The sequence below is a fragment of the Centruroides vittatus genome, unplaced genomic scaffold, assembly GCF_030686945.1.
Source record: "Centruroides vittatus isolate TY-2023 unplaced genomic scaffold, ASM3068694v2 contig_17, whole genome shotgun sequence".
Lineage (NCBI taxonomy): Eukaryota > Metazoa > Arthropoda > Arachnida > Scorpiones > Buthidae > Centruroides > Centruroides vittatus.
This window is the reverse complement of record NW_027121033.1, coordinates 968,412-996,383: the sequence shown is the minus strand read 5'-3', so window position 1 is coordinate 996,383 and position 27,972 is coordinate 968,412. Positions and strand designations below refer to the sequence as shown.

General features: G+C 31.4%; 1 protein-coding gene and 1 long non-coding RNA gene across 5 annotated transcripts; one reads left to right on the top strand and one right to left on the bottom strand.

Moving 5' to 3' along the window:
• The first annotated feature begins 3,353 nt into the window (after window positions 1–3,353).
• Window positions 3,354–25,023, top strand: LOC136969091 (resistance to inhibitors of cholinesterase protein 3-like). 4 transcript variants are annotated; one of them, XM_067263192.1, is made up of 9 exons: window positions 3,354–3,673; window positions 13,106–13,432; window positions 14,351–14,466; window positions 20,266–20,391; window positions 20,464–20,641; window positions 22,344–22,364; window positions 22,459–22,634; window positions 22,873–22,959; window positions 23,048–25,023. In XM_067263192.1, exons 1-9 carry the CDS (start codon window positions 3,526–3,528, stop codon window positions 23,486–23,488), a joined length of 1,620 nt encoding a protein of 539 aa, XP_067119293.1. In that variant the 5' UTR covers window positions 3,354–3,525; the 3' UTR covers window positions 23,489–25,023. The 4 variants fall into 4 exon arrangements, with proteins under 4 accessions (XP_067119293.1, XP_067119294.1, XP_067119296.1 ...); XM_067263194.1 differs by lacking the exon at window positions 3,354–3,673 and adding an exon at window positions 11,693–11,818; XM_067263193.1 differs by lacking the exon at window positions 22,344–22,364 and having other exon boundaries at window positions 3,363–3,673.
• On the bottom strand, window positions 19,421–19,934 carry LOC136969094 (uncharacterized). The gene is made up of 2 exons (XR_010879758.1): window positions 19,599–19,934; window positions 19,421–19,479 (listed from the first exon to the last, which is right to left on the bottom strand). It is a non-coding gene; the product is annotated as an uncharacterized lncRNA (long non-coding RNA).
• Window positions 25,024–27,972: the final 2,949 nt, after the last annotated feature.

Sequence of the window (27,972 nt, the reverse complement as noted above, 5' to 3'; positions counted from 1 at the left end):
TAACTGTATGCACATACAAGTGTATACAGTAGCAGATCCAGGGGTGTAGCTATATCCTGCATACCACCTCACGTCGCCTTTGTATGTGTGTACATTTAAATATAAGTAGCCTATACAGGAAGTTGTGACTACACAAAGTTTAGTGTATAGATTTATATTACGAACTATAATGTAACCATGCATAAATTTAATGAATGTGTACAAGAGACAGTGAATACAGTATTTTGGCATGAGTATTTGTGTGTTATCATGCATGAGTTTAGAGAATCTACAGTAAGTTTACTACATAAATTGAGAATGTTTGTTTGTTTGCTAGAGGTATTCTCAAATGTACCGAAGCCATTTTTTAAATTATTTTGCTATTGGAAAGCTCATTCTTTCCGGGTGAACATGGGCTATATGCTATTTTCATATTAAAAAACGAAAAGTGTACGAGAACACTTGGTTCGTAGTGTCATCGTTTGTCTGCCCGTTCAAGGTCAATTCCGTTCGCCACCTGGTGGGCTTTTTTAAATTTATCGTCTTTCGGTTTCAGTTTTTATTCGTGCAGTTCGGGCAGTTATGTATATGCTTTGTTTATATTGTCTTGGCCGTTCTTGTCTATAATACTCTTATGTTATCAGATACAGCTGTAAGGAACGAACATAATCTCTCTCATATATAGGCTATATATATAGATGAAACTAAACTTTCATACATAAGCCTATGGTATTTTTGTGTACTCGTTGTTTTAGTATTAATTAATCCTATCGTACCATTATTTTAAAATAAGAATTAGTCTTATGTTATGAGATAGTCTACCTACATCTGTAAATTGAGTTCTTTCGATTACTTTTCAAATGTACGCATATGTGAGTGAGCCTTATCGATGATAAAATGTCTAAAAGAAAGTCAAGATTATCACGAAATATATAGCCTACATTTCAAGGACCCCTCACCCTTTCCTGCTGAATTTATCCTCCCTACAAACTCCCAAACCTCTTTGACCGATCTGGAGCAAATTCCGCGTAGCTACTTTCTAGTACTTTATGGGGAACATGGACTGTCAAAAAACCCGCTTTCCCCTGATTTCATCCCCCACAAATTGCCAAATTCTTTGAGTGATTTTCATCAAATTTTGCATACTACTCTCCGCTACCCTGCGAGAAACATACTCTAACTTACAACGAGGACAACTCATCACTCTCCTGGAGTTCCCGGGCAACACTGAGTATTCTTTGTTAATTAGGCCTATACATAAAAGACTACGGTTGAGTATGTAATTTAATACATATAAGTGTACAAGAAGCTATGACTAATGTATGATTTTAGTGCATGTGTAAAGCTACCGTACGACCAAACACAATTTTACTGTCTATAATTAACACGAATAGTGTCAGAGAGGTGACATGGCTCGGCTCGGGTCAATCACAAATGCGAACCACATCCTCTCTATCTGGAAGTCAAAGTCGTCATCGTCATTTACGTGTATGAAATTAGATCCATTCTAGTCCTGTCTCTTCAAATTGAAGTGGTCTCGCTCTCTCTATAATCTCCGTAGTCTTCCTTGATCTTGCTTACCTGTAGGTTGACACAATGACACCAAATAGCAACTTTAGATAATTATTTCCTGCTATTCTATTAACATTCTGTAGCCATTTATATTAGCATCTCTGCATTTCTTCCCTTACCCTATATCATGCTTAGTTTTTATATAAAAGCCAAAAATTTGGGTCCAAATACTCTTTCTGTCTCTTTCTGTCTGAGTCAGATGTTGATAAACAATTTAGATATTTTTTGCTGCCTTGTTTATTAAATTTCCAACTTATCTTTTATTTATTATTTGATATAATGATACGCTCTATCAAATAACCATCCCCCTATATAACATGCCTTATCATATAGTAAATCAGTGCCGCAAGAGAATCTACTATACTAACAATACGTAGTAAATAAAACTCTGTAGTTATAAGCCATCATATTACTAGCGAAGCTGAAATTGCACACTAGAAAAATAAATTACAGAGCTTGTCCTTCGAAAACAAGTCAGGAAAACATGGAAATATCAGTATATTCCAACACGGAATAATCGATATCAATCCAGCGCCGATGTAGTACATCAGGAGGATATTTTCGTTCTCTTCAATCTTTATTTATACGCCATTTTATTTAATCTTATCTCGATATAAAGTAGGAAAAAACATTAGGAGGGTGAAGAGGATGTTGAATATTGCATCACTAACTTCAATATATCTACTAACTTTAGTTTGGAAAATGTGGGGAGTGGGTTTAAGTCGATCCTTAACGGCTTCCTGTTCTGTTAAAGTTTGTCTAGAAGACGATGATGATGCGAGACAACAACCTTTATTTATCTTCTTTTCTACAGGAAGAATTCTCATTCAATAATACTCTTGGCTAGTGTAGTTAAATATATACCAAAAGGCATCTTCCAGTCTTCATTGTTTCACTTGGCATTTTGCCTGGTTTGTTTGCGTCATGCTTGCCAAAATGTCATTTCCCCCAGGCGAATACGTTACAAAATCGAGGAATCGATTCGGTAATACAAATAAAAACGTCACCCTGTTTAACGCTTGTCGTTCACAATCGGGGGAAAATACTTATAACAAGAAGTTTTTCTACCCCCTTCGATTTTTTCTGATCAAATATATATATTCAAAAAAATACATTCTCTTAGGGAAATATCCCAGAAATATTTCTGGCAGGGATATTCCAGTATTGCAGGGGAAATGTGTTTGTTATGCGGAACTTTTTCGATTTAGTACTGTTTTTTGGGTGTTAATTTGTTGCCAGGTGTATACGAGATTAATATGTAAATGAATTTGCTGAATTTAATTTTTTCCGTAAATTTGAATATATCCCTAATAATAGAGAAAATTTTTATTTAAAAAAATTGGTTTTCCGTTTCTTAGTTTCCTTCAAAACATTATTTAATTTTACAGTAAATTCTCGAAAATAATATATCAATTATATATATAATATATATAATATATATATATATATATATTTAATTATAAAAAATCAATTAGTGGATACTAAATTTTTAAATTATTCAATTAATGTGTAATAACATAAATAAGTTTTAATTTTAAAAGGAAAGGGAGATTTTATTTAAAGTATTCTATCGTAATTAAACTTTAAAAATTAAATTTAAAATCAAATTTTCTTCGTAATTCAAATAATAGACTAAAAATTCCTGTCAAGTTAGGGATTTTTATAAGAAATTCCCTAAACATTATTTATCTGTAGAGTTTTTTTTTATCATCATTAACTGCAACGTTATTTATTATTTCAAGTAATATAATTGCTTACGTCTTAGAGAAACTAAAATAAAAATCTATTTAATATTTTTTTAGTAATGCGATGAAGACTAAACTGGAGCCAAGAAATGGGGGAACCCGAAGCGCGTAGGGAGATTTCGATCGGGGTTAGGGAAAATCCCCACAGAAGAGCAGAAACCTCAGTCGCCATGCTGTGCGGCCTTATTCGATATCAACAAAGGCGAAGATAGAAATATATAACGAAATTATGGCCACTACCGAATTCGGAACAGGGAAAAGCATCGTGGTTTTAGCCATTGTGGTGGGTTGTTTTGCTATTTTATGGCCTAAGATCTTCTACCCTATGATGCAAGCTGCATTCTCTATGACTTCCCCCAAACAGGAACACGAAGATGGTAAGCATTTATTAATACATTCTCAATAGAAAATTAGCATTTAAACGTATACTTACCGATTTAATGGTAAATACAGGGGACGGTGTATATAAAATCGATGGAAATCTCTCTACTACTAAATAATCTAAAGCCAGTGCCATTTTCTAACGTAATTTAGGGATATTATCTTAAATTGTTTTATTAGTGTCGAAATTATAAAAGTTTTGGTAGGTTCTATTTGAGTAATTTATTATCATCTTTGCTTAAAAGATACAAATTAGCAGTTTTTATGGTTTCCTCCTGTAATTTTGCTTTCCTGCATTTCATTCCTGCCAGCAAGTGCAGCAATTGTCTGCGTTTTTATTAAATTACAAATAATAAATTACAGACTTTTTCGTTATCAATGTGTTTATTCCCAATAAATTTTAGTGTTTCGACGGTTGTTATCGATCTTTTAACAACTGTATTTAAGTCGTTTCTTTGTGAATTAAATTGGTAAAGTGCTGCAGGAGGAATTCTAGCTTAAATTTCTGGTAAAATTATATATTAAAACATCTCAGAAATCATTATTGACGTGTAGAAGAAGAAACGAATAAATGTTTAATTCTTCTTGTGATTAAAAAATGGCGTTGCTTTAAATTTCTTATCCAGAATGAAAGCACGAAAATCTTAGTTTTGCTTATTCTAACTTCTGGGAGATAAAATTCTTGACTTTTAAGAAAATATAATTTATATGAATTCCTGTGTACCTGCCAACATTTTTCTGCAATTTAACAGATTACATAGACCTGTGTTTCACAAAGTGGGCGCAACCGACCACTGGAGAGGGCGGTAGGGGTGTAGGAAGGCAAGAGGGAGAGAAATTCATTTTGAAACAAATATGCCCGAAAAGGGGGGAGACAGTCGGAAAACCTTGGGAAACACTGACGTATACAGTTTGGTTTTTTTCACGCCTTCATGTAATTATGCAGTAATGCAGTTTTTCCATTCATAAATGTGTAAGTTGTATAAAAAATAAACAAACTTGGCTAAAATTATGGTATTTATTTTGGCAAATCTCTTCTAATCTTGTGCCTTGTATTGCGAGAAGTTTTATTCTGATATATTTTTTTAGTTTTCGTGTTAGAAATACAGAAATCGTTAAAGAAAAATAAATAAAATAACAGAGTTATCCTAGATTTTTACATTTTAAGTCTTTACAGTTAAGTAGGTGAAAAGTCTAGCTTTGGCTTTGAATCAAATTTGATCGTGTTTCTTGCTAAATGACGCTATTGTGTAAAAGTTAACTTAGTTTTTACAGCCATTGCGCTCATAAATTGCACAATAGGTGTTAACCCGATAATCTCAATCACTTTAACAATTATAGAACATCCATTAACATTATTATTACAAATAGTTAAATGCAAGTATTTGACGTTCTGTTTAGCTTAATATTCATTTTTTTTTATGAAAGGAAAGCTGAAAATACTAATAATATAGATAAAAATATGGCAACGCGTTGCGTAACTTTTCCAGCAAAAAACTTAAAATTATTTCTGGCACCGTCTGTAATGAAATTTTATTTAAGAAACTTTCATTATATTATTAATTATTATAAAATGGGAAAAAACTTAATTTTTAAGGATAGAGATAAGTTTTATATTAAAAAAAAAAAATTCATTGCTAATAATAAGTAAAATCGTGGTAACGAGATATGACACATGGCCCTTTCTGTCTCCCGCCTCCTCGACCACTCATCACAAAAATTTAATAGCATCAATGCCCCCTAATCCACAAATCTCCCTGCAAAATTTCAGAAATTTTCGACAAAAACACAGGAGTTATTAAGCTTCAAAGTGGGTGAACAAAATCGTGTTCTTCCCCCTCCTCCCACACACGCAAGCATTCATACATACAGAAAAATCCCCAACTTTTTTGCATCTCTCGACGTTTGAAGATTCCGAGTAAATAAAATGACCCCCCCCCAGAATTCTGGGGGGTCATTTTATTTACCAATTGCCACACTTTCCTTTTTATATATAACAGCCGGGAGAGTAAAAAAGTAATACAAATTTGGAGGAAACCAACATACTCGTGAATATGTTAATAGTACGCTCAAAGTATTGATTCCATTCAAATTTATACAGTTAGATTTCAAACAAGAAAATTAAATATAACATTAGATGAATAGTAAATGAATATTGTAGAGTAGAATTAAATGTTGCGTGATTAGATAAACAAGTTATAAATACACCATTGAATATGGTGAGAAATTTATAGATAATGTCTAATGGAAGTAGTGGGAAAAATTGGCAACGACTGACAGTGTAAGATTTTTAATTTATCCGTCTTGGATTAAAAATTCGTTATAAATTTTACATAGAATTATATTTAAAAAATTTATAAAATGTTTTCGTTATAATGGGTTCTTTGACAGTAATCTTTTATCGATTTAATTTTAGCGTCTAAAATTAGTGTCTATGCGATTAAATAAAGGTGTTTTTTTCCTTAAGATAAATACTGTTTGAAATGAAAGTAAGACAACTTTCTTATAATATTCTAGAGTTAACGAGATTCCATATATTTAGTTTTAAAAAATCCAGCAACGCGTTGTGTAACTTTCCCCGAAAGAATTAAAATTTTGTATGGCGCCATCTGTTACGATATTTTATTATTTATTATAAAATGTTAAAAAGCTTAATTTTTAAGGTAGAGATGAGTTTTTAAAAGAAAAGTAAAAAAAAGTTGTAAATGCTAATAACGAATAAAATCTTTAAGTCCGGTGAACACTGGTGGTTGGTCGTGGGTTTGCGCCTGATCAACGGGCTGGCTGCATGGATTTTTTCGGGTTTTCTTTACCTAAATTGGGCACCAGTTTCTGATAGATCCCCGCGAGAGGCATTTCTCCCAAGTGTTGCTTTTCCACGTTCACCAAATAAGCCAAGTTTCTACCCGGATTCTAACCAGAGCCCCTCAAAACAATAGGTGGATACCGTAACATTCTGTCAATTCTCTATAATTTTTAATGGGTCGTTTCGGGTGTACTATAGATTACTATCTATGGAATTTCGGGACTTTGAGTATATATCTGAACTGAGGGGATCGAGATGAGTTCAACGGTACCCTACTTTTGGATCGGAGACGTTCAGACTCAAAGTCCCGAAATTCCATAGATAGTAATCTGTGACCCGTTGTTTCATATTATTGTCCCTTTTTATCGCTTTTTCGTATTATAAATACGTTTATCTTCAACACTATGATTAACGTTGAAGAAAATGTTGAAGAAAACGTTGAGGTTCGAAATCTTTACTTAACAGTGATTACAGTGTTGAGTAAAGATTTCGAATGTATTTGTATTGGCATGTCTTTCAGGTTTAAATGTGCACATTATCAATCATAGCCGAACATATTTTAATTTTATTATCATATTAATAAAACATTCCAATTGTTTCCTTATATTTTTCCATTTCGGTAAATTAAGAAATAATTAGGACAATTTTTTTCGTTTGGAGATTTTTTTTTTTTTACTTTACGACTGGCGGTTTAATTTTTACACTATCAATAACAGATGAGCATATTTCATTTTATGAAATTAATAAAAAGTTCCGATCGTTTTCTTTCATTTCCTTATTTCGGTAAATTAAGGGATAATTAGAGAAATTTCTGTTCGTTTCAGGGATTTTTTAAAAATTTGACTGGCAGCGCTAATCCCGCCGCACTGAGGTCGTAATTTCTATGATTCAGAATTGTATTTCCTGCTGCTTAAGAGTTTTTTTCCTTCTTTAAGAATCTCTTATGACATTTATATTTAAAATTGGAACATTATACAGCTTATTGTTGTTCTTACGAGAAAACGCCTTAAAGTATTGGCAAATGTAGGGAAAGTCATTCTCTACACCTGTTATAGAACAAATCTTCATGCCCGGCGGAGGCTTGGAACGTATTTATTTGCCTTTCTTTTCGGCTGTTATCCTTCTTCAATAGCTGTCTTTAAATGCTGTGGTTATATTCGAGTTAATAATACTTTTTTAATTATATTTTATCTTCTTTTATCCCTGATGAAATGTGTTTCGGTAGAGACGTTAAAATTCAAATCGAGTTTAATGGTGACGACATTAGGGGAGATAAAAAATTACCGCTAGGTGGATTATATATATTTTGACTTCCGGTTTCCGGTAGTGGTTTTGGCGTCATTGTCAAGCACGTTGCTTCAGAAAACAAACGTCGAGAGCCCTTTCATTCGAATGTTTTATTTTATTTTATTTTATTTTTTTATTTTTTGTTATTTTAAATGTTAATTGATTCTTTATACACACAGCTGTGTTAGTTGCAAAGGGAATATACACGTTCTTTGAATAGTTTTTGTGTTGTATTTATAAATGTATGGCATTTAGGGCAGAGGATTTAGCCTAATTTTTTCTTATTTTCAACTATAAAATGTTTTTAAAACGTTAAACAATACAGATTGTTTTTGTATACTTTACAGTATACATACTTTGATTATTAATTATGGGTAGAAGATTGGTAGATGTGCATCTCTGAATGAAGGCAGTTGAGGCCGTACAGAGCTGTAGATAATACTCAGACAGATGGCTTAAAAGTTCATAAAACACAAGAAATGCCATTACTTCTGGGGTATATCTACATACTACTTACGTATGTGTAATCTGTATACTATATACTTCAATACTATATCTCACAAAGATCATATGTAGACTATCTGTTCCTTTGACAGTTTTATTCCCTTAAGTATGGTCAGCTCTGATAAGGTCCTGATTGCCTCATTCAGAGATGCATTTATACCGTTATGATAAGTAAAATACAGTATACTTATTAATTAGCTAATACTAACGACACCTGATTAAATTCAATTAAACTGTATCAAGAAAGTTTTTAAGATATTTATTTACTTACTGAAATTTTAAGATCTTACTCGAGTAATTCTAGATTTCAAACATAAATATCATATAAATTTGTATGGGCAGAGATAGAGGGAATCACTTTTACCTATTTTGTTCTCTTTTTTTGAAGTAATGAAACACACACAGTAAAAATTACATTAATTTACAGGGATCACCACCAAAGACCACTAAGTTTTCTCAAGACCCAAAGAAAAACCAGCTTTCCCATTCAATGGCCCTGTCCAATCTGAAATACAGGTGAAATAGAACCTATAAAAGTTAAACTCTTCTGCATATTCATATTAATATCAGCACTCAGTAGAATGTATCTTTTATAGTTGCTACTCCACCCAAATTTTTTATTTACATATTTAAATATTCTAAATTTACATATTTAGGCAAGGAAAAGGCTATAAAAGATAGTCACTGCTGCCATAAGAGCTTATTTTCCTGGAATATATATTATGAGTACTCTAAAATTTGTATTTTGTCTTCTATTTACACATGATGAAACCAATTCACACTGCTGCAATATTTAAGTTATTATTGGATGTTCTATTGTTCAGTAATTTGAAAGTTTCTCATAAAACTTCACTGCATAACACTTGGTAATCGGCATAATCTGGGATGTACGGCTAGTCCAATTTTGACCTATTTAGCATAAGTCAGACTGAAAATGGATGTGGGATAGAAAGTGAAGTTGTGACCCAAATTATTTATGAGAATCTGTATGAGATTTGAATCCAAATACAAGAGAATAAACCTTATTAAATGGCAACTTTGCTAATTCATACATGTTCTTTAAGTTTTAAATGTATTGTAAAGGAAATTTTTAAGCAAGAAATTTTGAAATATTTTTTTTTTAATTAGTAAATATATCATGTTAAATATTTATAGAATCTTTGAAGATTTATTAGCTATATCTTTACACAGTTGACATTTAAATACAGTAACAAGATGATTATAATTTATAAATACAAGACAGTGCTAATTATAAAGGTATTATAGAGATTACTTTAGATTGATGATCTGTTTATAAATATGCAACAAAATATATATATTTTTGGCAGCATTTTCAATGTGGGAGAGTCTATAGAAATTTTTTTTTGTTTGAACAGTAGCTCTGTTATTGCATTACATCATATTGAAGTGCTCTTTTTTTTTTAATGGCTCCTCTTTAGAGTACTTATAGTGAGCAGTAACTAATGGCAAAAGTTTGTACTTTTTCACGTTTCAAAGTTAACTTCTGATCTATCACATCAAAAATAGAATTTTTAGGATTAGGTTTAGTAGCCTATTAAGGTTTACCCAGCTGAGTACTGATATTAATATGAATATGCAGAAGAGTGTAACTTTTATAGGTTCTATTTCACCTGTAATTCAGGTTGGATGAGGCTGTGGAGAGGGGAAAGCTGGAGATTTTTTCCTTAGGTCTTGAGAGAACTTAGTGGCCTTTTGTGATTTCATTTTTTAAAGAAATGATAATTATATTGTGTAATATTATCAAAATTTATTTATTTAGAAGGTAGATCGAACAAATAAATTCTGTCTATACTTAGAACTATTCTATTCACAGTGTAGTAAAGATTTTATTATCAAATACTCAAAGAAAATGTATAGAATTCTACTACATTTTCTTTATTTAACTCAATACAAAGGCTACTAAAAAGTGAAAAAATGGTCTCTGAATACATTTTAGATTAAATTTAGAATTACAGGATATCTTATTATTCCATTTATTTTCTTTTAATGAATAACTTTCTATAAATTTGGTCTAATTATTTGATGATTGACTTTATTCTGGAGTTGGAAAAATAGTCACTATTATATAAAACTTTAGTTTTTTATATTTTAAAAGATTTTCCTCGTGTTGAATATAAAATTATCTATTATAAATAATTAAAATAAATATTTATGTATTTTTCAAAGTTTTTGAGCTGCTATTTGAAAAAATTGTAGATCTATAAATTCCCTCCATCTGTCTGTTTGTCCTTCTTTACTCTTAAGAGTGGAGTTAGACGGATGAAAGACGAGAACACAGTTGGAAAGCTTAGGGCCCACATTCCTGTACAGTGAGCAATTTTTGTAATGTTTAAAACTTGTAAAATATTTAATGTAGACAGTTTAGTCCTTATGATGGTTAACTGGCTTTTGGGCCACTCTGTACAATTTTTTTAATTTCAGAAATATTTAGACATGTTTTGACTAAATACAGTTTTATTGAAGAACACAGTTACTGTACAGAGAAAACTACAATTGTGTTAGTATATTAGTTAAAAAGAAAACTTCTCAAATGTAAATTGAATTCAAGCTGTTTTTGTTTTAGTGGTATACAATAGAAACTTTCTAAAAACTCTAGCAATTTCATAGTATATGCCCTTCAGGAGTTAATAAAACAAGTAAAGGTCAGAAAATACTAGGCACTACTAACCAGTGGTGATATTCAGCGGGTTCGTACAGGTTTGGCCGAACCTGTTGTGAAAATTTTCAGTTTTTCCGAACCTCGTTAAACACACGGAACATTTCTCAGTGGTTTTGTTTTTTTTTTTTTTAAATATATTAAAATATACGTATTATACTCTGTAATACTACTAAACTAGAGCCTTATACTTCGTTCGCACCGAAGATTTCAATCTAGATTGTGAGCAAGGTCGGGGACTATGTCTTGGTGCGATCTCTCTCGACCGTTTCAATCTTGACCGAAACGAGGTTTAATCGCGATTGATTCAAGAGAGTTCTTGAAACTAGATCTAGTCATAAGAGAGATCCCACAACCTCGTGCGCGAGATAATACAAGATGGCTGTGGAACACGTGTTGGGCTATGGACAGCGAAATAAAAAGGCTATTGTATTTCGAGAGATGATGACATCTGTCTATTACCTGGTCTTCGCTCAGGGCTTGTTACGTTCCAAATACACCACTGATTATTAGATATATCGCAAGAAAAGGTATTGTATTTATTTCTAGCCAAAACTTCCATTTTCGTTTGTCGGTGATTGTCAAGGAAAAATTTTCTGCTAACAAACCCTTTGTTAAATATTTCGAATATCACCACTGCTACTAACCACTTCCTTGACAGCGATCTAAGATCATTTCTCCTGTTAACCACCAACTACAGGTGTACAGCTCAAATGTGCTACAGTTTTATAAAGTTTTTCACCTTTTTAAATAGGATTAACTGTATTTTAAATGAAGTAGTTTCCAGTAGAATCAATTCTCATTCAAGAAATCAAAAAATGAAAAGCAGAAAAGCCAACTTTTCGTATGGAATTTCATATAAACTCGGTGAATCGTAAAAACACTTATTTTAAATTAATTCATAAAATATTATTATAAATCATTTAATAAGAGGTAAATAAATTTAATATAAATGTATTGTATGTATTTTTAATAAATAATCTGTATATAACTTGTCAAAAGTGCAGCTCTGAATCAGATGCCGTAGCCACATCTGTAGGAGTAAAATTGTCAAAGGTACCAATGACTCTTTGGGAGATACAACACCACTGAAATTAACCCGTCCAGAATTTTGAAACCCTAAAATATGGGGTAAAATTTTAAAGTGGAAAAATCCAGAACTATTTCTGAAAATGATGCTAAAAATTGACTGTTTTCCTGTTTACTAGAGGCAACTATGAGCTCGTAAAGCAAAAGAAACACTGTTACATTGACTACTTCTGGGCTGGAGTCACACCATTCACTTTGTGAAGCTTATTGAATGCTTAAAAATCAACCCAAAAACCTTTGAAGGCAAATATTGCAATGGTTATAGTTAGAGATACGGTTCCTTTGTTGTTTTTGGTCATGTAGGGAGAGTCTAAAATTAGAGGTCCAAATCCCTCATTCAGAACTGCAGTTTTACTCCACAATTGATTATTTTTATATCCAAATATAATGCAATTACTTATTTTGTCGCAAAATTTGCAGTAATTTTGTTTTTTTATTGAACAGTTCGAGTAACTTACCAAAATTACAGTTTTTTCTGATATATTTGAAAGTAATCTTTTAAGTAAAATGAGTTCTTTTACTCTCTATTTTTAAGTATTTTTTCCGAAATATTAATGAAAGGAAATTAACAATACATCATTAAAATAAAAATTTTTATCAAAAATTCATAATAATGTTTCATGTGGATCAATAAAACGATATCGGTCAACAGCTCACAGGAAATTTGAGGGAAATGAAAGCTTCGGTTGTTAAATGAAGAAGGCCGTTCTAAATAATTGATTCCTTCTGCTCAGCTATCCAAGAAAGTGAATAATAATGGTTCTCTGCCGATACTTTTAACTTAATCACAAAGTGGCATTCTGGCGTTCCTTAGAGAAGAAAAATTGCCTTTCAGAATTTCATTAAATCATGTTTAGGGTCACAATTTTAAAATAATCATAAAATTAAATTCTTATACTTATTATATGTAACTAAGATTTGTAGTCAAATAATATGCTTTTTTGCTGTAATTAACAATTAACAATACAAAAACTTCATTCTGAATTTAAATTTATTGTTATTTGGGAAGCATTTAATGATTACTGGAAGCCTGAAAGAAAAACAAAATTTTTGCTTGTCTTTCAGTTACGTGTCAAGTTATGTTTGAAAGAGATAATAATTTTTTTTTCGCAAAACTCTGTTTTGATGCGGTAACATATGACGATGTATATCTGACTCTGTGCGATAAAAAAGCTTCGTCCGATAAACTGTTCGACGCAATATTCAAAAATTGTCGAAACGAAGTAGAGAACTTTTGTAATCTCGATACATCCACATTGGAAAATTTCAAGGATTTGATCGAAGATAGAGACGAGACAAGAAGGAAGTTGAGGGACTGCCTGCGAAAACTCTCCCAGAAGACTTACGATACGCAATATTTCAAGAAATTATTCAAGAAAATTAATTACGACAGTAAGAAATTATCCTTTGGAATATAGAAATGTATAAATTAATCAATTTGGCTCTTGCATACTAACATAATTACCATATTTTTGTGCATATAACCTACAGAATATACTCACTCCATACCTAGGAGAGTAGGCATTGTTTCGTAGGTGGAAATTTGTGATTGCGATTTAAACCAACACATAACCCACTTCTTTCGAGTCATCAACGTGGATAAAATGCCAGTTATATACACGAAAATATGGTAATACGATTATGTACATTAATAGCATGATGCAATTAACAATACTAACTAAACACTAATTTTTATTTTAAAAGAAGTGCATGTTGCATTGGAGAGTTCCTTTGAGTTGATTGATTGCTTGATTATCGAGGCTCTAATGCTCCCTTCATTGATTTGGTTAAGCTATTTGAATAAGTGGTAATGGTAATTGAACATTTATCTTAATTAAGAATTAATTCTTGTATTTGTAATATTTTATATATCATTACCTTAAATATTTAGAGTGAAAGTTATTGCCAAATCTTACAATTAATCCTTGCAGGCCCAAACAATGTTATTCGAAATGCAGATTTGTAGTGTGTATAGATGCACATTAAGGAAAATTAGATGATAATTTAAATCTGATTATTAAGAAAGTTTAAATATAAAGAATATTCCTTTTCTTAAGACTATTCTAAGAATTATATTTTTGATTTTCCTTTCAAAGATCACTCAAATAATTGTGAGAAACTGTAAAAATTTCCTTTTGAATATTCGATTTTCCACTTTGCAGCACATCGAATATAGATTTGCTAATTATGCAACTTACATAACTAACTGTAGTTTTGTGTGTTGGTGTTTTAACAAGTTTTTAACAAAACTAAATAAGTACTTATTTTAATTTGCGATGGGATTAACAAATAATCTCAATCTTGTTTCAGAATATTCTCAAGGGGACAGACCTCCTCACTTGCATCCGGGGACCACCGGACATTCAAGATCTCCAGAGAAAGGAGTCAGGGGGACCAGACATGCGGAAAGGATGAGAGAAGGAAGGGTTCGTATTCTGTAAACTGAAGTTTTTAATTTTTTTGCTTTCCAAATAGTCACTTTAACAGTTTGTTTTGTAATTACTATCTTTGCATCTGTTATTAGCCGAAACTCCGTAACCTCGACAAAAATAGCAAGGACAAATAAAACTTAGATGAGCTTATTAAGCAAATTTAAATAGATGCCTCTATACACAGTCAAAACTTTATTATGGTACAATATACATTATAAATTAATTTTTCAATTATATCAACTCAAATTGGATTAAATTATTTACATATTTGAAATATTATAATTATTATTAACATATGTGTGTCATATTAATTGTATTGATAAATTTAAATTTAATTTTTAGTATTTTTTTCTAGTTTATCAGATGATCTGAGATGATTAGTTTGAGTTTATTGTAAGTACATGTACAGGTCTACATATAATAAACTCATATATTATACACTCAAATAAACTCATAAACTAGATTTTAAAAAAGAGCATCAAGTTTCAAATGAACAAATGAATTTGCCTTCAGTTATACACACACATTATTTATATACATTTGATTCATTTAAAAATTTACACCATTACAAAACACGGGAGAAAGCTTAACTGACAATTCTTTATTTAAATTATAATAATATGCAGGCAGTTTGAGATTAATACAGATTTAAATAATAAGGAATTAAGTTTAGTATGAGTTATAAATTGATGTAAATCTGAGAAAACAATAAAAAATCCTTCCAAACAACACCATTAAAGAATTTCAAAACAATAATAAACATATTTTTGTATGCAAATTTAAAATATCTGCATTTACACATGTAGATCATCAATTGTTTTAATTATGTATGTAAAATTTTACTTTTTTTTAAATTCTGTCTTTATTTTAGCCTTTAATAAACAGCTAATTAATACATATTTTATTATCCTTTGCTATTATACTATAAAGATAAAAAATTGTATTTTAAAAGATTTACTAAGTATTTTTGATATTTTGGTACCAATTACACAACTTTATATATTATAATCACTTCAAACACCACAACATTTTTCATCAAACACATTATGTATACTAATTGTGACCTGCCCTTGCATCGTAAAAATGATTAATGATAATTACCAGCTTATTAAAAGTGGTTCTGGATATGCCATTTATTTCTTAGTTAATATTGCAAATATGGCATAAAGCCATTTATTTACATTTTTGTTGGAAATCTATTCAGAAGCTCTCAAGCTTCCATTTTCTGTCTATAAATATGATCATTTATACTTAAACTCAATGTTTCAATAATGATAAATTGAATATTATAATATTTATTACAAGCATAACTTTGTAAATATTGACTAATCTATAACAGTTATATTAACTCATCAGGACAGATAACATTTGTACATGAATAGAGATAACATAGACAAATGCAGACAAATTTGGCAAGAACTCCACTGCTTGACATCTAACTTAGGGTAATACACTTGTAGGATTTACAAATCAAAGCAATAAAAGAAAGTATTTGATGAAAAAGATACAAATAGCATTTGGGCATAGATGGAGAATGGATGGAAAGTCTTCCAATACCTGGGCAGAGAGATATTTTGGTGTAGAATATGTCAATCTCCAACTGCAATGCAGCACTCACAGCATTATGGCAGGCTTGTCACCAAAACTTTTTCTAGGTATCACTTCTAGCAGTTGCATTTGTTCTTAAGTATTGACAAGTGTACATTATATTCTTATTATATTCTGGAAAATGCATTTCAGATGTCTTTCTGTTCCTTTTCAGTCCCTCTTTACAAATTTTTATGTATTTACAAATATGCTTTAAAAACAACACTTAAACTGACAGTCTACATTAAAAGCCCTGATTATAAGGCAACTATTAAAGGGCACTCCATTAATTAGGTGTACAGTTAAAGGGAAAGGGAGCTGCAAAAAGTACATCTTGTACACAGTGGGGGGAGAGAGGTCTAAGCATTGTTTATACGGACTTTCTTAGTGGTGTTAGCAGAATACAAATTTGTTCTTATAAGCCTGTTTACTAGTCGTGCGAATAAACTCAGTTTGAAAATATTTGCACAATTTTTTTCTTTTTATGAATTGTGCTTTGGTAAAGTAATTTTTATAAACGCTTTCTGAAGGATTGGCTTTTATTTTTATTTATTTGACGTTTTGACTCGTAAAGCATAAATTGTATAGGCAAACCTTCATGTAAAATTTATTAGACCTAGTAAGAAAACAAATAAATGCATTCCGTTCTGCCTACTTTGCATACATTTTGCACAGTAACGCGACTGCATTGCGTCTTAAAAGATATCTTCAGATTTAGTTTTTCATTGTGTTTATTTCTTCAAATATTTTTCCTCAATCTACAAATTTGGAAGATTTGCAGTTTTTTTTAATATTTTATTTAAGCCAATTTAATATTTTATACCAGGAGTTTTATTTTTAAAATATGTATATTGTAATGTTATGTATTTAAATTTTTGTGTAAACATCACTGTTTAAATCTTCAAACTTCAGTACAATGCATATAAATGACAAATGAATTAAACATGTAATATCTGATAATATAAATTTACCGGCATTTCTAACATCATAAAATATTTATTAGATGAAATGGACTTACTATTAATAATTTATATTCCTGACTGAAATACTCTTACATGAATTGAAATGTTCGATTCGATTGCTTTTATAAAGCACATTCACTTTGACTTTTATGGTTTGTCATATCAAAAGTGTTACATTGGACTCGTATACATGGTCTTAATTATTTCACAACAGACAAAATCGAATTTGTATAATGATATAAACTACAAAATATTCATAAGTAGACGACAAATGCAAACTTTGGAGTTTTCTTTTTTGGAGGCAAGTAGGATGTTTCAACAATTTTATATATTTAGACTACAAAGAGTCTTTGAAAAAACTTTGACATTTGCTGTGGATCTCATATTGCTATGGTGCAAAATGGACAAATGAACATGGGAATATTCAGGGGGCAGAGAAGCACATGTATCCTTATTTCAAAAATTAAAAATGAATAAATAAGATAAACTCTTTTTGAAATATATTTTTTCATAATCATTTCAGGTTTAACTACAAAAAAAAAAATTTCTATACACAAATCTATTCCCAGTTCCCTCTCACAATGCTGCTTGGATGCACAACTAATTATGAAAATGTCAAAGTCTATATTTGTCTTCTAATCTAATAATGTAATATCCTGTTTCTGAGCATAGTAACTCTATATGAACCACTTTTTATTGATGGAATATGTATTTAAATTCAAATTTTTCTTAGAATGGTCCATTAAATCTTAACAGTTAAATGATTAACCATTAATTTATAATAGTTTTTGAGTTTCTGTTTACTTACATTTGACAAAATAAATTACTTCCAATGCTATTGCTCGACTTGAAATTGACTGGTTTTGTTTCTTTTTCCATCATTGTTGTTGCTTTCCAGCTAATTATCCAATATTTTTTGATAAAAATACCATATTTACTCAAATATAAGATGACCTCGCTATAGGACAAGGTGTGACTTTAAAGATCAAAATAAAGAAAATTAGATTTATTAATACAATTCTAATTTTATTTCGTTTAATCACAAGTAAAATATCAAATTAACATAAATGCACACATTCTCCTGTAAAAATTACTAGCATTTTAAACTTTAAGGAAAAATCTTGTAAAATTGACAACATAATTTGTTCACGTAAATCTGGACAATCGGGAACCTTTTTTTGCCAATTCTTAACAGTCAAATCCACTCTCCGTCAATTACACTTGAGTTTCTCTGAATTCTGATTTCCAAATAATCATCTGTTTTCACGTGGGAATGGATTAAAACTTATATCGTGCTCCTGTGTGATTTTGAAATTTCAATCTGGAATTCAATTCAAAAGCTTTGCTTTTCCTATTGCTATTCATCTTTACTCCTGATAATATACAAGAACGATTCAAACGACTCGGATAAAATACTTATGTTTTTAAATACAAGAGGGTAAGCATCTGGGAAAAAATGTGAATACACAGTTCACAAAAATTATTTGCAAAAACTCAAAGAATCTTTCACTCATCCATATAGGACGACCTAGGAATTTGAAGATGCGATAAATTAATAAAAACCTTGTCTTATATGCAAGTAAATATGATAAATTTAATTTCATTGCAAGTAAACATTTAATGCATTTCAGATATTACAACTTAGTTTATTTTCTTTCTTTAATATTTTAATTACACTTGCTAACAAAGTGCCCATCAGTGGCTGAGTGGATAAAACCACCAAATCCTGGTAGTTGGTTGTGGGTTTGCACCTCACCAACAAGCTGGCCACATGTAGTTTTCTGGGTTTTATTTACATTTGTAACACCTAAATAGGGACCAGTTTCCCATAGAAAGTCTTCCCAGGAGGTATCATTTCCAAATAATATTGTCATATACAAATATCAAACAAACAAAGATGACTAATAAATTGCATTTATGTAATTTAAATGATCACTGTAAACTCAAGAAGTCAAGGTATTTACTTTTTATTAAATGATTTTTGAATCACAATTGATGTAAATTACTGTAGACTAGTGCTTAAATTATGTTCTATTGCTGTTTATTGTGACCAACAGTCATCAAGCACCACATTTATATACAGATCTAGCATATTACTTTCACACTTTTTATTTAAAACTGGAGTAACACTGGTGGCTATTTCCAGTTGTCCTTAAGATGATATTTTTTAAAGTAAGACGTGATTATTCATGCTTCTTCCCTTCTTGCTTTCACTCTTCTGTTTATAATTAGTTCTTCAGCTCTAGCTAATTAGTCAATCTTTTTTCTCTGAAATTTTTAAAATTTATATGTATCTTTCAACTGTATTGTTCTATTGCTGATTATGCAGCATGTGAAGCCTATGTAGCACTTCATGTCACCCGTGTTGTCAAGTTCAACTGGGATGCTACACACACTACTCATTTCATCCTCCCATACCAGTTCCTTCATATTCTTGATCCTATTGATTTTCTGTAAACTAATTTAATAAACTTCAAGTAAATAACTCTCTAGAAAATTATCAAAAATCATTAGTAAATCATGCTTTTGCAGTTGTTACTATCTCTATAAAGTTTAAACAGACCTTTGCAAACTTACCAGCAACATGAAAACCCGTTGAGATATTTCTTGATTGGCTGTACAAATTGTGACAAGTAAATTAAGCAGCATAATCACCAATTCTGGCATAATCTTGTTCCACTTGTCTTTGAAGGCTTTATAAAGCATTCTGATTGTCAGATAGTATGTTGCCTCTAGTCTGAATGAAGGATATAGACTTCTGTAATCCAGAATTGTAAATGTGCTACTCCATTTGGTCTTTAACTCCCTCAGTTTCTTAGTTATTTCTTCTGGGTTCTTAATGGTGTATGGAGCTTTGATCAAATTGGTTCTGATAGAAATCAGCCAATCTCCCATCTATTCCAATTGTAGGTAGCCACTGGTTTTTATCACAGGTCAAATTGGCCAATTTTTGTTTTTGGTTAAGAGCTCAAAGGATTATATGATGATAGCTTTAAATTCAAATAATAAAATCAATAGTTTAAGTGGAAACAACCCATAAGAAATTCTACACTGTTCTACTTTTATTGAAATTCCCATTGGCTAGATAATGATGATAAATTAAAAACCTTTGACTACACCAATGTAAGCAGATGCATTTAAGTTATGTTAAAATATTTTAGAATAGCATATATCATTCAGATAGCTTCATTTTTTTATATTATATAAACTTTTGATGCCAGTGGCAAATAATATTTATCTTTAGCCTTTTCCACATCCTTCTGCAAGGCATCCACCTAAACCTCAACCAAAAACTGGAGGTGCTATGAGTATTATTATGCCCATATACACCATCGGTATAGTGGTCTTCTTTTTATACACTGTTTTAAAAGTGAGTATTTGACAATATGCATTACATTAAATATAGAAATAGTGATAATCATATACAATTTATCTACTTTAGCTTGTTTTCAAGAAACAGTCACCAGATGATAAAAAACCATTGGTTAAAGATTTCCATATGGATCCAGAATATCATAAATATGTACTCAGAGATGATTATACCGATAAGAAAGACAAGAAGAAAGAAACTGTAAATATTCAAAACTCGGAGAGTACAGATAAAATCATTGACGAGAAAGGTAATTAATATACTGTAATAAAGTTTGTTAATTAGTTACCACAAAGGGTTTTATTCGAGTATTATAATGATAGATTAATAAATAATCGGCCGAGACAACCAGCAGTGCTGTTACTTTCGGCTGGTTATTTATTGATTCACAATTATTTATCAAACAAAAACAAAATCATCTATTTTAAAATACAGATGAACTAGCCACTGTGCTTACTCAGCCAAATAAATCAATGCACATTTAACACTGGGTGAAATTTAAATAATGCTAACATGTTTCAACATCTCGGACAAGGGCTTTCATCTCTTTGCCTAACAATACTCCTTAGCCTTTCACATCAACTGCTGCTGTTGTAGTCCATCTCTTCCAATTGTTTATCTGTTTGGATCTATTTCATCTCCCTTCCTTCTAATGCAGGCATTCCATTTACAACTGTTCACACCTGAAGATAGCTCGTTAACTGGTTAAAAACGTTATTTATACTCCACCTACTGTTAAAGGTGTATTGATTAATTCAGTCTATTATAAAATATACAATGTTTGTTTTAGATGAAAATTTACAATAAATTTAGAAGGTAAGTCTGAATGTAATCATTTCTTACATTTTAGAGAATAAAAACTGATAATATGCTGTTGATCTATGCTTCATTATCTGAGGAAGTACAGATTAAATCTGCTAATGCTATTGTTATGACAGACAGTATCAGAGATTGAGATTGTCAAAAGATTTTTCATATCCAGTTATACAATGTACACCAATAAACAATGAGTTAAATTCTTAATATTAGGGATCATTCTCAAATTACATAATACTATTTTTAGAATTTTCAATTACTGTCTTACCTTCCTGGTGCCCATATTACATTATTTTATGAATTACATGTATAACATACAAAGCATCAGTGTAAATAGTTTGTCACTGCTCTGTACAGTTAGTTACATAGTATTTGTTATTATAGTTTGCAATTTCCATAATAAAATCATTTTTTCCTATTTTATAAAAACATTATTGTTTAAATTCTTTAAAAATTAAACTAATTATATTTTCAAATTATTGCAGTACCTCTGTTCTTTTCTTTAACCATACACATTCCACACAGTCTTTGCCATCATTACTTTCGTTTGTTGTCTCTCACCTCATTCACCAACTCCTACTGATACCGGAACACCCCTCCTGCCTTCTGTCAACCAGAAACCTATTCCCTGACTCATGTAAATTTACTCCATCATTTTCATTCATCAACAATAAAAGATTTTTGTCTCTAACTATTTCTACGTGTTCATATAACTTTCTCTTCATCATATTTTTCTCTGATTGGACTATCCTTAATATATTAAGATCAATCTGACATCCATTCATCACGCAATGTCTAGCAACATCTGAATTCTTGTAGTTATATTTTATTGCTCTAATGTGTTCCTTGATTCTCTTCTTGTCTCTCTGATGTAAGTAAATGGTTCCTGACAATCACAATTTTTGGAGTCTGTGGATGTGATAATTCCTAGAGAATAACTGTTTGAACCTGTTACATATCAATATTTGAAAAACAGAATATAAGCGGATAGATAAATGTAATTTTATAATGCTCAATACATAATTAAATATTAATTCTTTAAAACATTTACCAAAAGGTATATTATTTTTTAAACTGACTTGTATTTTAAAATTTTAACTTAATTAAAATTAATTTTTAATAATTCATGCTGTCAGATGTTTCAAAAATGAGTGAGAGTAAGTATAATCATTACAGTACAATTTGGCTTACTCTGTAATAACTTTGTTTAAATTTCTTTTATAAATTTTTCTTACATTTAATGATTTATAGAGGATTATGAAATCTACCAATTGCGTAAACGATTACAAGAAATGGAAGCAACGATGGAACGCATTGTTAGCCATATGGGTCAAGTGAGTGACTGCATCGCCTCGAACATAAGTGCAAATATTCAAGCTGCAAATCTCGCTAAATCCAACATTGTTGCTGCCAGTTCTACACTAGAAGTAAGTTTGTTTTTTATATTTTTATTTATTATGTGATGCAGGATAGTGAGCAGGTTATTTTCCATCAGTTGAAACTATAATGTAGAGCTATAAATCAGATGGAAAAGGATCAGCAAATCTATTAAACTTGGCCTGATATACTCGGTTCTCCCGGTTAAAAATTGAAAATATTGAATAAAATCAGATAAAAATATATAATTTAGTTAATTTACTGATTTTTTATACCATTATGTTTCAGAATGGAAAAAATGAAAATATAAAGAAAGAAAGAGAAATCACTCCAATTAATATAAATGATATAACAGAATGCAGAGAACGGATACAGGTATAAAATTATTAAATACTTCCTCAAGGTAAACTATTTTATTACGTAATTTTTATTAGAGAAAATATTTAATGATTTAATTCCATAGAATTTAAAAACTTCCGATCTTAGTCCAAGCATAGACAGTTACGAAATTTTAGGAAATTCGCTTTCGACAACACCCTTAGAGGAAATAGGACCCGTTAGGTTCATCTCTTCGGATGCAAGATCCTTTCAAAATCTTGAAACCAGTAGAAATTCCCTTCATCCAGAAACAAATGACGTAGCTTCTTTTGATAGGGAATCTAGTGTTGCGAGTGAAGCTTCTAGTTTTGAACTGTTATGCCACAGCAGAGACACCCGTAGTGCTAGCCCAGAAGAGAACGGGCAGAAAGATGAAGATTTCGTCAAGATGGGAAAGGCAGATAGCGTGGGAAGTATCGACAACATCAGCCTCGATCAGTTTCCCGCGGATGGTCCGCTTTCCGACCACCAGGAGGATAACCTTGATTCACAAGCATCGAATACATCTCTTTCCAGAAACAAATAATTAAAATAGAATGACACATATTTTTAGCAAGCTTTCAAATAGTACAAATAGTATTTAAATATTAAAATCTATAACATTAGAATTAAGAAAGTTAAATGTTCTTTGTTAAAGAATAATGCAGTCAACTCTCAAAAACATGAAGAGCTTTCATTTTATCGAATCGGTATGCATTCCAAATTTTGTTCAGTCCTTTGTTTCTTTGTTTTTTTAATGGTGTTTTAGTTATTATGACTAATAAATTAACTAACAAATTCACCTGATAGTTTAGCAGTTACAAATTTCACGAATAGATTTTGAAAATTTTGCCAGCTCCCTCAAATACTATCATCATTTGCAGAAGATGAAAATGCAGATTTTTGAGAATTGACTGTAAATTTAAGATGCAAATCTGTGATTTGTATCAGGTTGTGAAGATAAAATATGTAATTTTTATCTTATAATACATTATACACTTAAAAAACAAAACTTTAAAGTTAAACACGATAAGCATAAATGCATGGAACTTTGCTTCTCTTCCAAGCATGTACAGAACGTATAAATATAAATACAATATTTCTCTCAGAACAAAATTGCAGATATGTGCCAAAATTCTTCTACTTATAAAACTAATTACTTTTAACAAATATTTATAAAACAAAATATATATATATATATATTATATGTATGTGTGTATATATATATATATATGACTTCTACATCATATCAATCTCTAACTCAAGGTTTCCATTTCTATATAGTGTATACTACCCAGCTAGAAAGTAGCATAATACAAAAACAATATACTTTTTTGGATAAATTTACAAAAATACATGTGTTGTGTACACATTTTAGGACATGATGTCAGTCGGGTGGTTCGAGAAACCTCAGAATGTGCAATTGTACAAACCAGCACCAGGAATTACGATAACTTGCAGTTCATGTACAAGTTTGTCACCAAAATATATTTATATAAACATGGAGTTACAAAGAGCAGAAACACTTGAGTATGGTTCACATTCCATGCTTTGGTTTTGTTTCCACACAGACACACACAAACACATATTCCAGATTGAGGTGCACGTTTTCGTCTGTTAACTCGAAAGCATTCGAACCCACTAACCGCCGTTTCCTATCAGTTATTCTCTGTAAAAGCCTAACGGAAATTTCGTTTTTCTTGATTTGTTATAACTATTCGGCACTTGCTTCTCGTGATGTCATAATAACCATCGTGTTTAAAATTATTCTTTGATCATGACTAAACTGAGATTAAGGATTGTTTATTTTATAAAACTTTAAATCATTTGGTTAAGCAAGTTTTTTTTTATATTGTAAATGCTATGTTACACAATATAAAAATCTGTGATTGGATTGTTGAATATTTTAAATCAAACAGATTATTTAGTTAGTCTGTATGTCTGTAAACATATCTTAGTTTGTTGTTGTCTTGTTTCTTTATGTAATATTTTGTTAGAATTCTTTATATGTATCATATATCTACTTTTTTTTTAATATATATACAGTAGTTTAATGTAATCAATAAAGACTTTTTAACACAATTTTCCTGTATAAACACTTGTATAATGATCAAATTAGATTCGTTCTGAAATCAGCACCATAACAGACAGATGGCCAAAGGGGCTAAGACACACTTCGCTTCGATATCAACTGCAGGGTGCCTAGTCTCCAGCTTTGTGAATAGTAACACGAGCTTTCAATAATATCTAAATTTCAAAGATTTACATGGCATATTTGAAATCATATCATTGTCAAAAAATGCTCTATTGGTTTTACACAAAAATTTTGACCCAATAGGATTGATCAGACCAAATCTATTGGAGCTAAACTTTCGTGTAAAATCGGTAAGGAGAAGTGGGGCAAGAGCACATGGTTCTGTATAATGATGTGTTACACAAAAACGAAAGAACCATTCAAACAAAACTGCATGGAATGAAATAAATACGAAAGCAATGAACATGCATAATCTTTTCCCATCGGTGGGCATGATTGCCCAGAGAGGGATAAGAGTATAGTCAACAAATATCACAGTTGAACCGTCTTCTTCAAAACAGGTGCATTGTTCAGCCACCAAAAAAAAAAAAAACGATTTGAACATTCAATCCAGTGCTAAGGCTGCAGATCCAAGTTCTTTTATTCATGTAATACATGAATAAAAGCTGGAACATAAAACATATTGTTTGCATGCTATAGCCATAGACCCATGGTTATGATGCCTTGAATCCACTGGAGTTGAAGTGCCTACTAGTGACTAATTGGATAAAACCACCACACTAGTTGGTTGTGGGTTTACACTTTGCCAATGGGCTGGCCTTGTGCGGTTTTCTTCATTTTAGTAACATTTCAATAGGAGTCACTTTCCCATAGAAAGGCCTCGCAGGAGGTATCCTCCCTCAGCAGATTGCTCACATATCACATACCATGAGCAAATATATTGGATGTTAGTGTCTTCGGTACTTATATGTGGTTTAATATTGGAATATACAATGTAAGCCTCCCATTGCTACTGGATACAGAAACTTTGATATTACCGAAAGGAGCTTAAATTTGGTTCTGGGTTATGGAAATTTTCGTAATTGGTGAAGCTTTATCATCTGGTTGCTCTGTTATGGACTTAGCTAGTCCTGTGGTGGTCATAAAAAAGTGCTTTTAATGCTAATAGGTCTGAAAGAGTCCAAGGGAAAAGATGTAGCCTGTATATTATGGGCAACTACAGGCAGTTAAGGTGCCTTGTCACTCTGAGCAATCAGGAATCGATTCAAGGATGACAGCTCCAAGAATGTTTCAGGTGCACTCTGTCCCCAATACATCAGAACTCGTCCCTCACCAATTGGTTGCCCCCATTGTGGGTCATGCTGAATCCGTAATGAACTTGCTAAAACATTACTATCTTAGTGCCACAGACCGAAAAGTGTTTTTAAAAAATAGCTAGTGTGTATGGGCGGATGGTAAGGGGTTCAAAGCAGGTATGGTTTTAATAGTATAAGCAGTCTGACTACAACTCTGAAGGATCAGGGATCGAATTCTGGAAGTTGGTAAGCTCCAAGAGATTTTTCACGAGTGGTAAATCCGAGGTAAGTTAACCTATCCCTCACTACCCAATTGTACTCAGTGGGTTTAGCAAAATTTGGAAAAAAGGCCCTTAGAATCCTCAGAATAATAGGGATGGGAGTGCATTAATGCATGGGTATATCTAGCCGTGGCAAGTGACTCAGGGCCCCATCTTACTGCTCATTACTAGTATTTTTCTTTGTATTTGTAAAATAGATGAATTGCCCGGGGCCTTAAAAAATGCTTTAAACGTTTCTGGGTGCCAAATACGTTGATCTCTCAACTAACGAACATTTTACCCTCGCACGTTTATTCATCACAAAATTGTAACTGTTAATATAATTGCTGGATTCACAACGTTATCTAATTCAACAGCCAATGAAAGAAAGAGTAATATTGATTTCTATACCGAAAAATATTGTTGGACCAAACACGTGCGAAGTAATTATGTTACGGATGATGTCATGTATCAGCAGTTTGTAAGAATTTATATGTTACGTTTCACACGATTCGTACTGGACAGGAATAAACGTTATCAGTTGACGTTAATTTTCGATTTTGTTTTTTTAATTTTAACGGCTAATAACAGTTTAATAGACAATATTTAGATTGAATAATAAAACAGATGTAAAAGTGATTTATTTATCAAAAGTCATTGAGAACTGAATGTAGAAAGGCGACAAAAACAAAGTAATTAAGTAAAATGTTGGCACTTTGCCAAGAATGTGTCATATTTGAAACACTAAATTAACGATGGCTCATGATCAATAACCATTGATCAGTTAATTGATTGAGTTACGGCTTTAACTGTGGGAGAGCCAGGATCGAATCCGTGAGAGCAATCCCAGGAATTTTTCGGGGATGGTCTGTCTGTTCCGGCTATGTCGCCCCATCTCGTCATCTGCCTGGTCAGGTAGAGAGAGTCCAAGAAAATAAAACCCTGTTTTTAAACAATTCTAGTCGACGTTTTTTGCTGATGCGATAAAACGTATTGCAAAAACTCCATATAATGTCTCTCGATATAACACTTTCTGAACGATGTTTATATTTGTGTGATTCTAACACAAAACGATGTGTGAGCATCTAATTGCATTCCAAATACGATTAGTAGAATGTCGGCCTCAGGAAAAACTAGACATTCTGGTAGACATCCCACTGTAGACACTTGAGTCTACAGTGGGATGTGCATCTCGGATGTTGGCGTGTTACGTTTTTTGAGGTGATGTTTCACATTGCAACGAGCAGCGTGGTACTAAGACTTCAGAAAACCGATCACGCTTTCTTCGTATCACTAATAATAGTCAATTCTATAATATGCAGAGATGCCAGAGACGTTGTTCAGAATGTATTGTAATTTATTTATTGTTTCGTTTGCCTTTTTTTCTAATAGATTTCTATATTGTGCATGTTACTACAAGGGTACCCTCTATCAATGCTGC

What these genes read in the sequence shown, in the direction of transcription:
- LOC136969091 (XM_067263192.1), top strand. Translation starts at nt 3,526, where the DNA reads ATGGCCACTACCGAATTCGGAACAGGGAAAAGCATCGTGGTTTTAGCC. An exon ending in AAAGGATGAGAGAAGGAAGG is followed by an intron (nt 14,467 to 20,265) that starts GTTCGTATTCTG and finishes ATTTATCTTTAG; the next exon opens with CCTTTTCCACATCCTTCTGC. An exon ending in TGTTTCAAAAATGAGTGAGA is followed by an intron (nt 22,365 to 22,458) that starts GTAAGTATAATC and finishes AATGATTTATAG; the next exon opens with AGGATTATGAAATCTACCAA.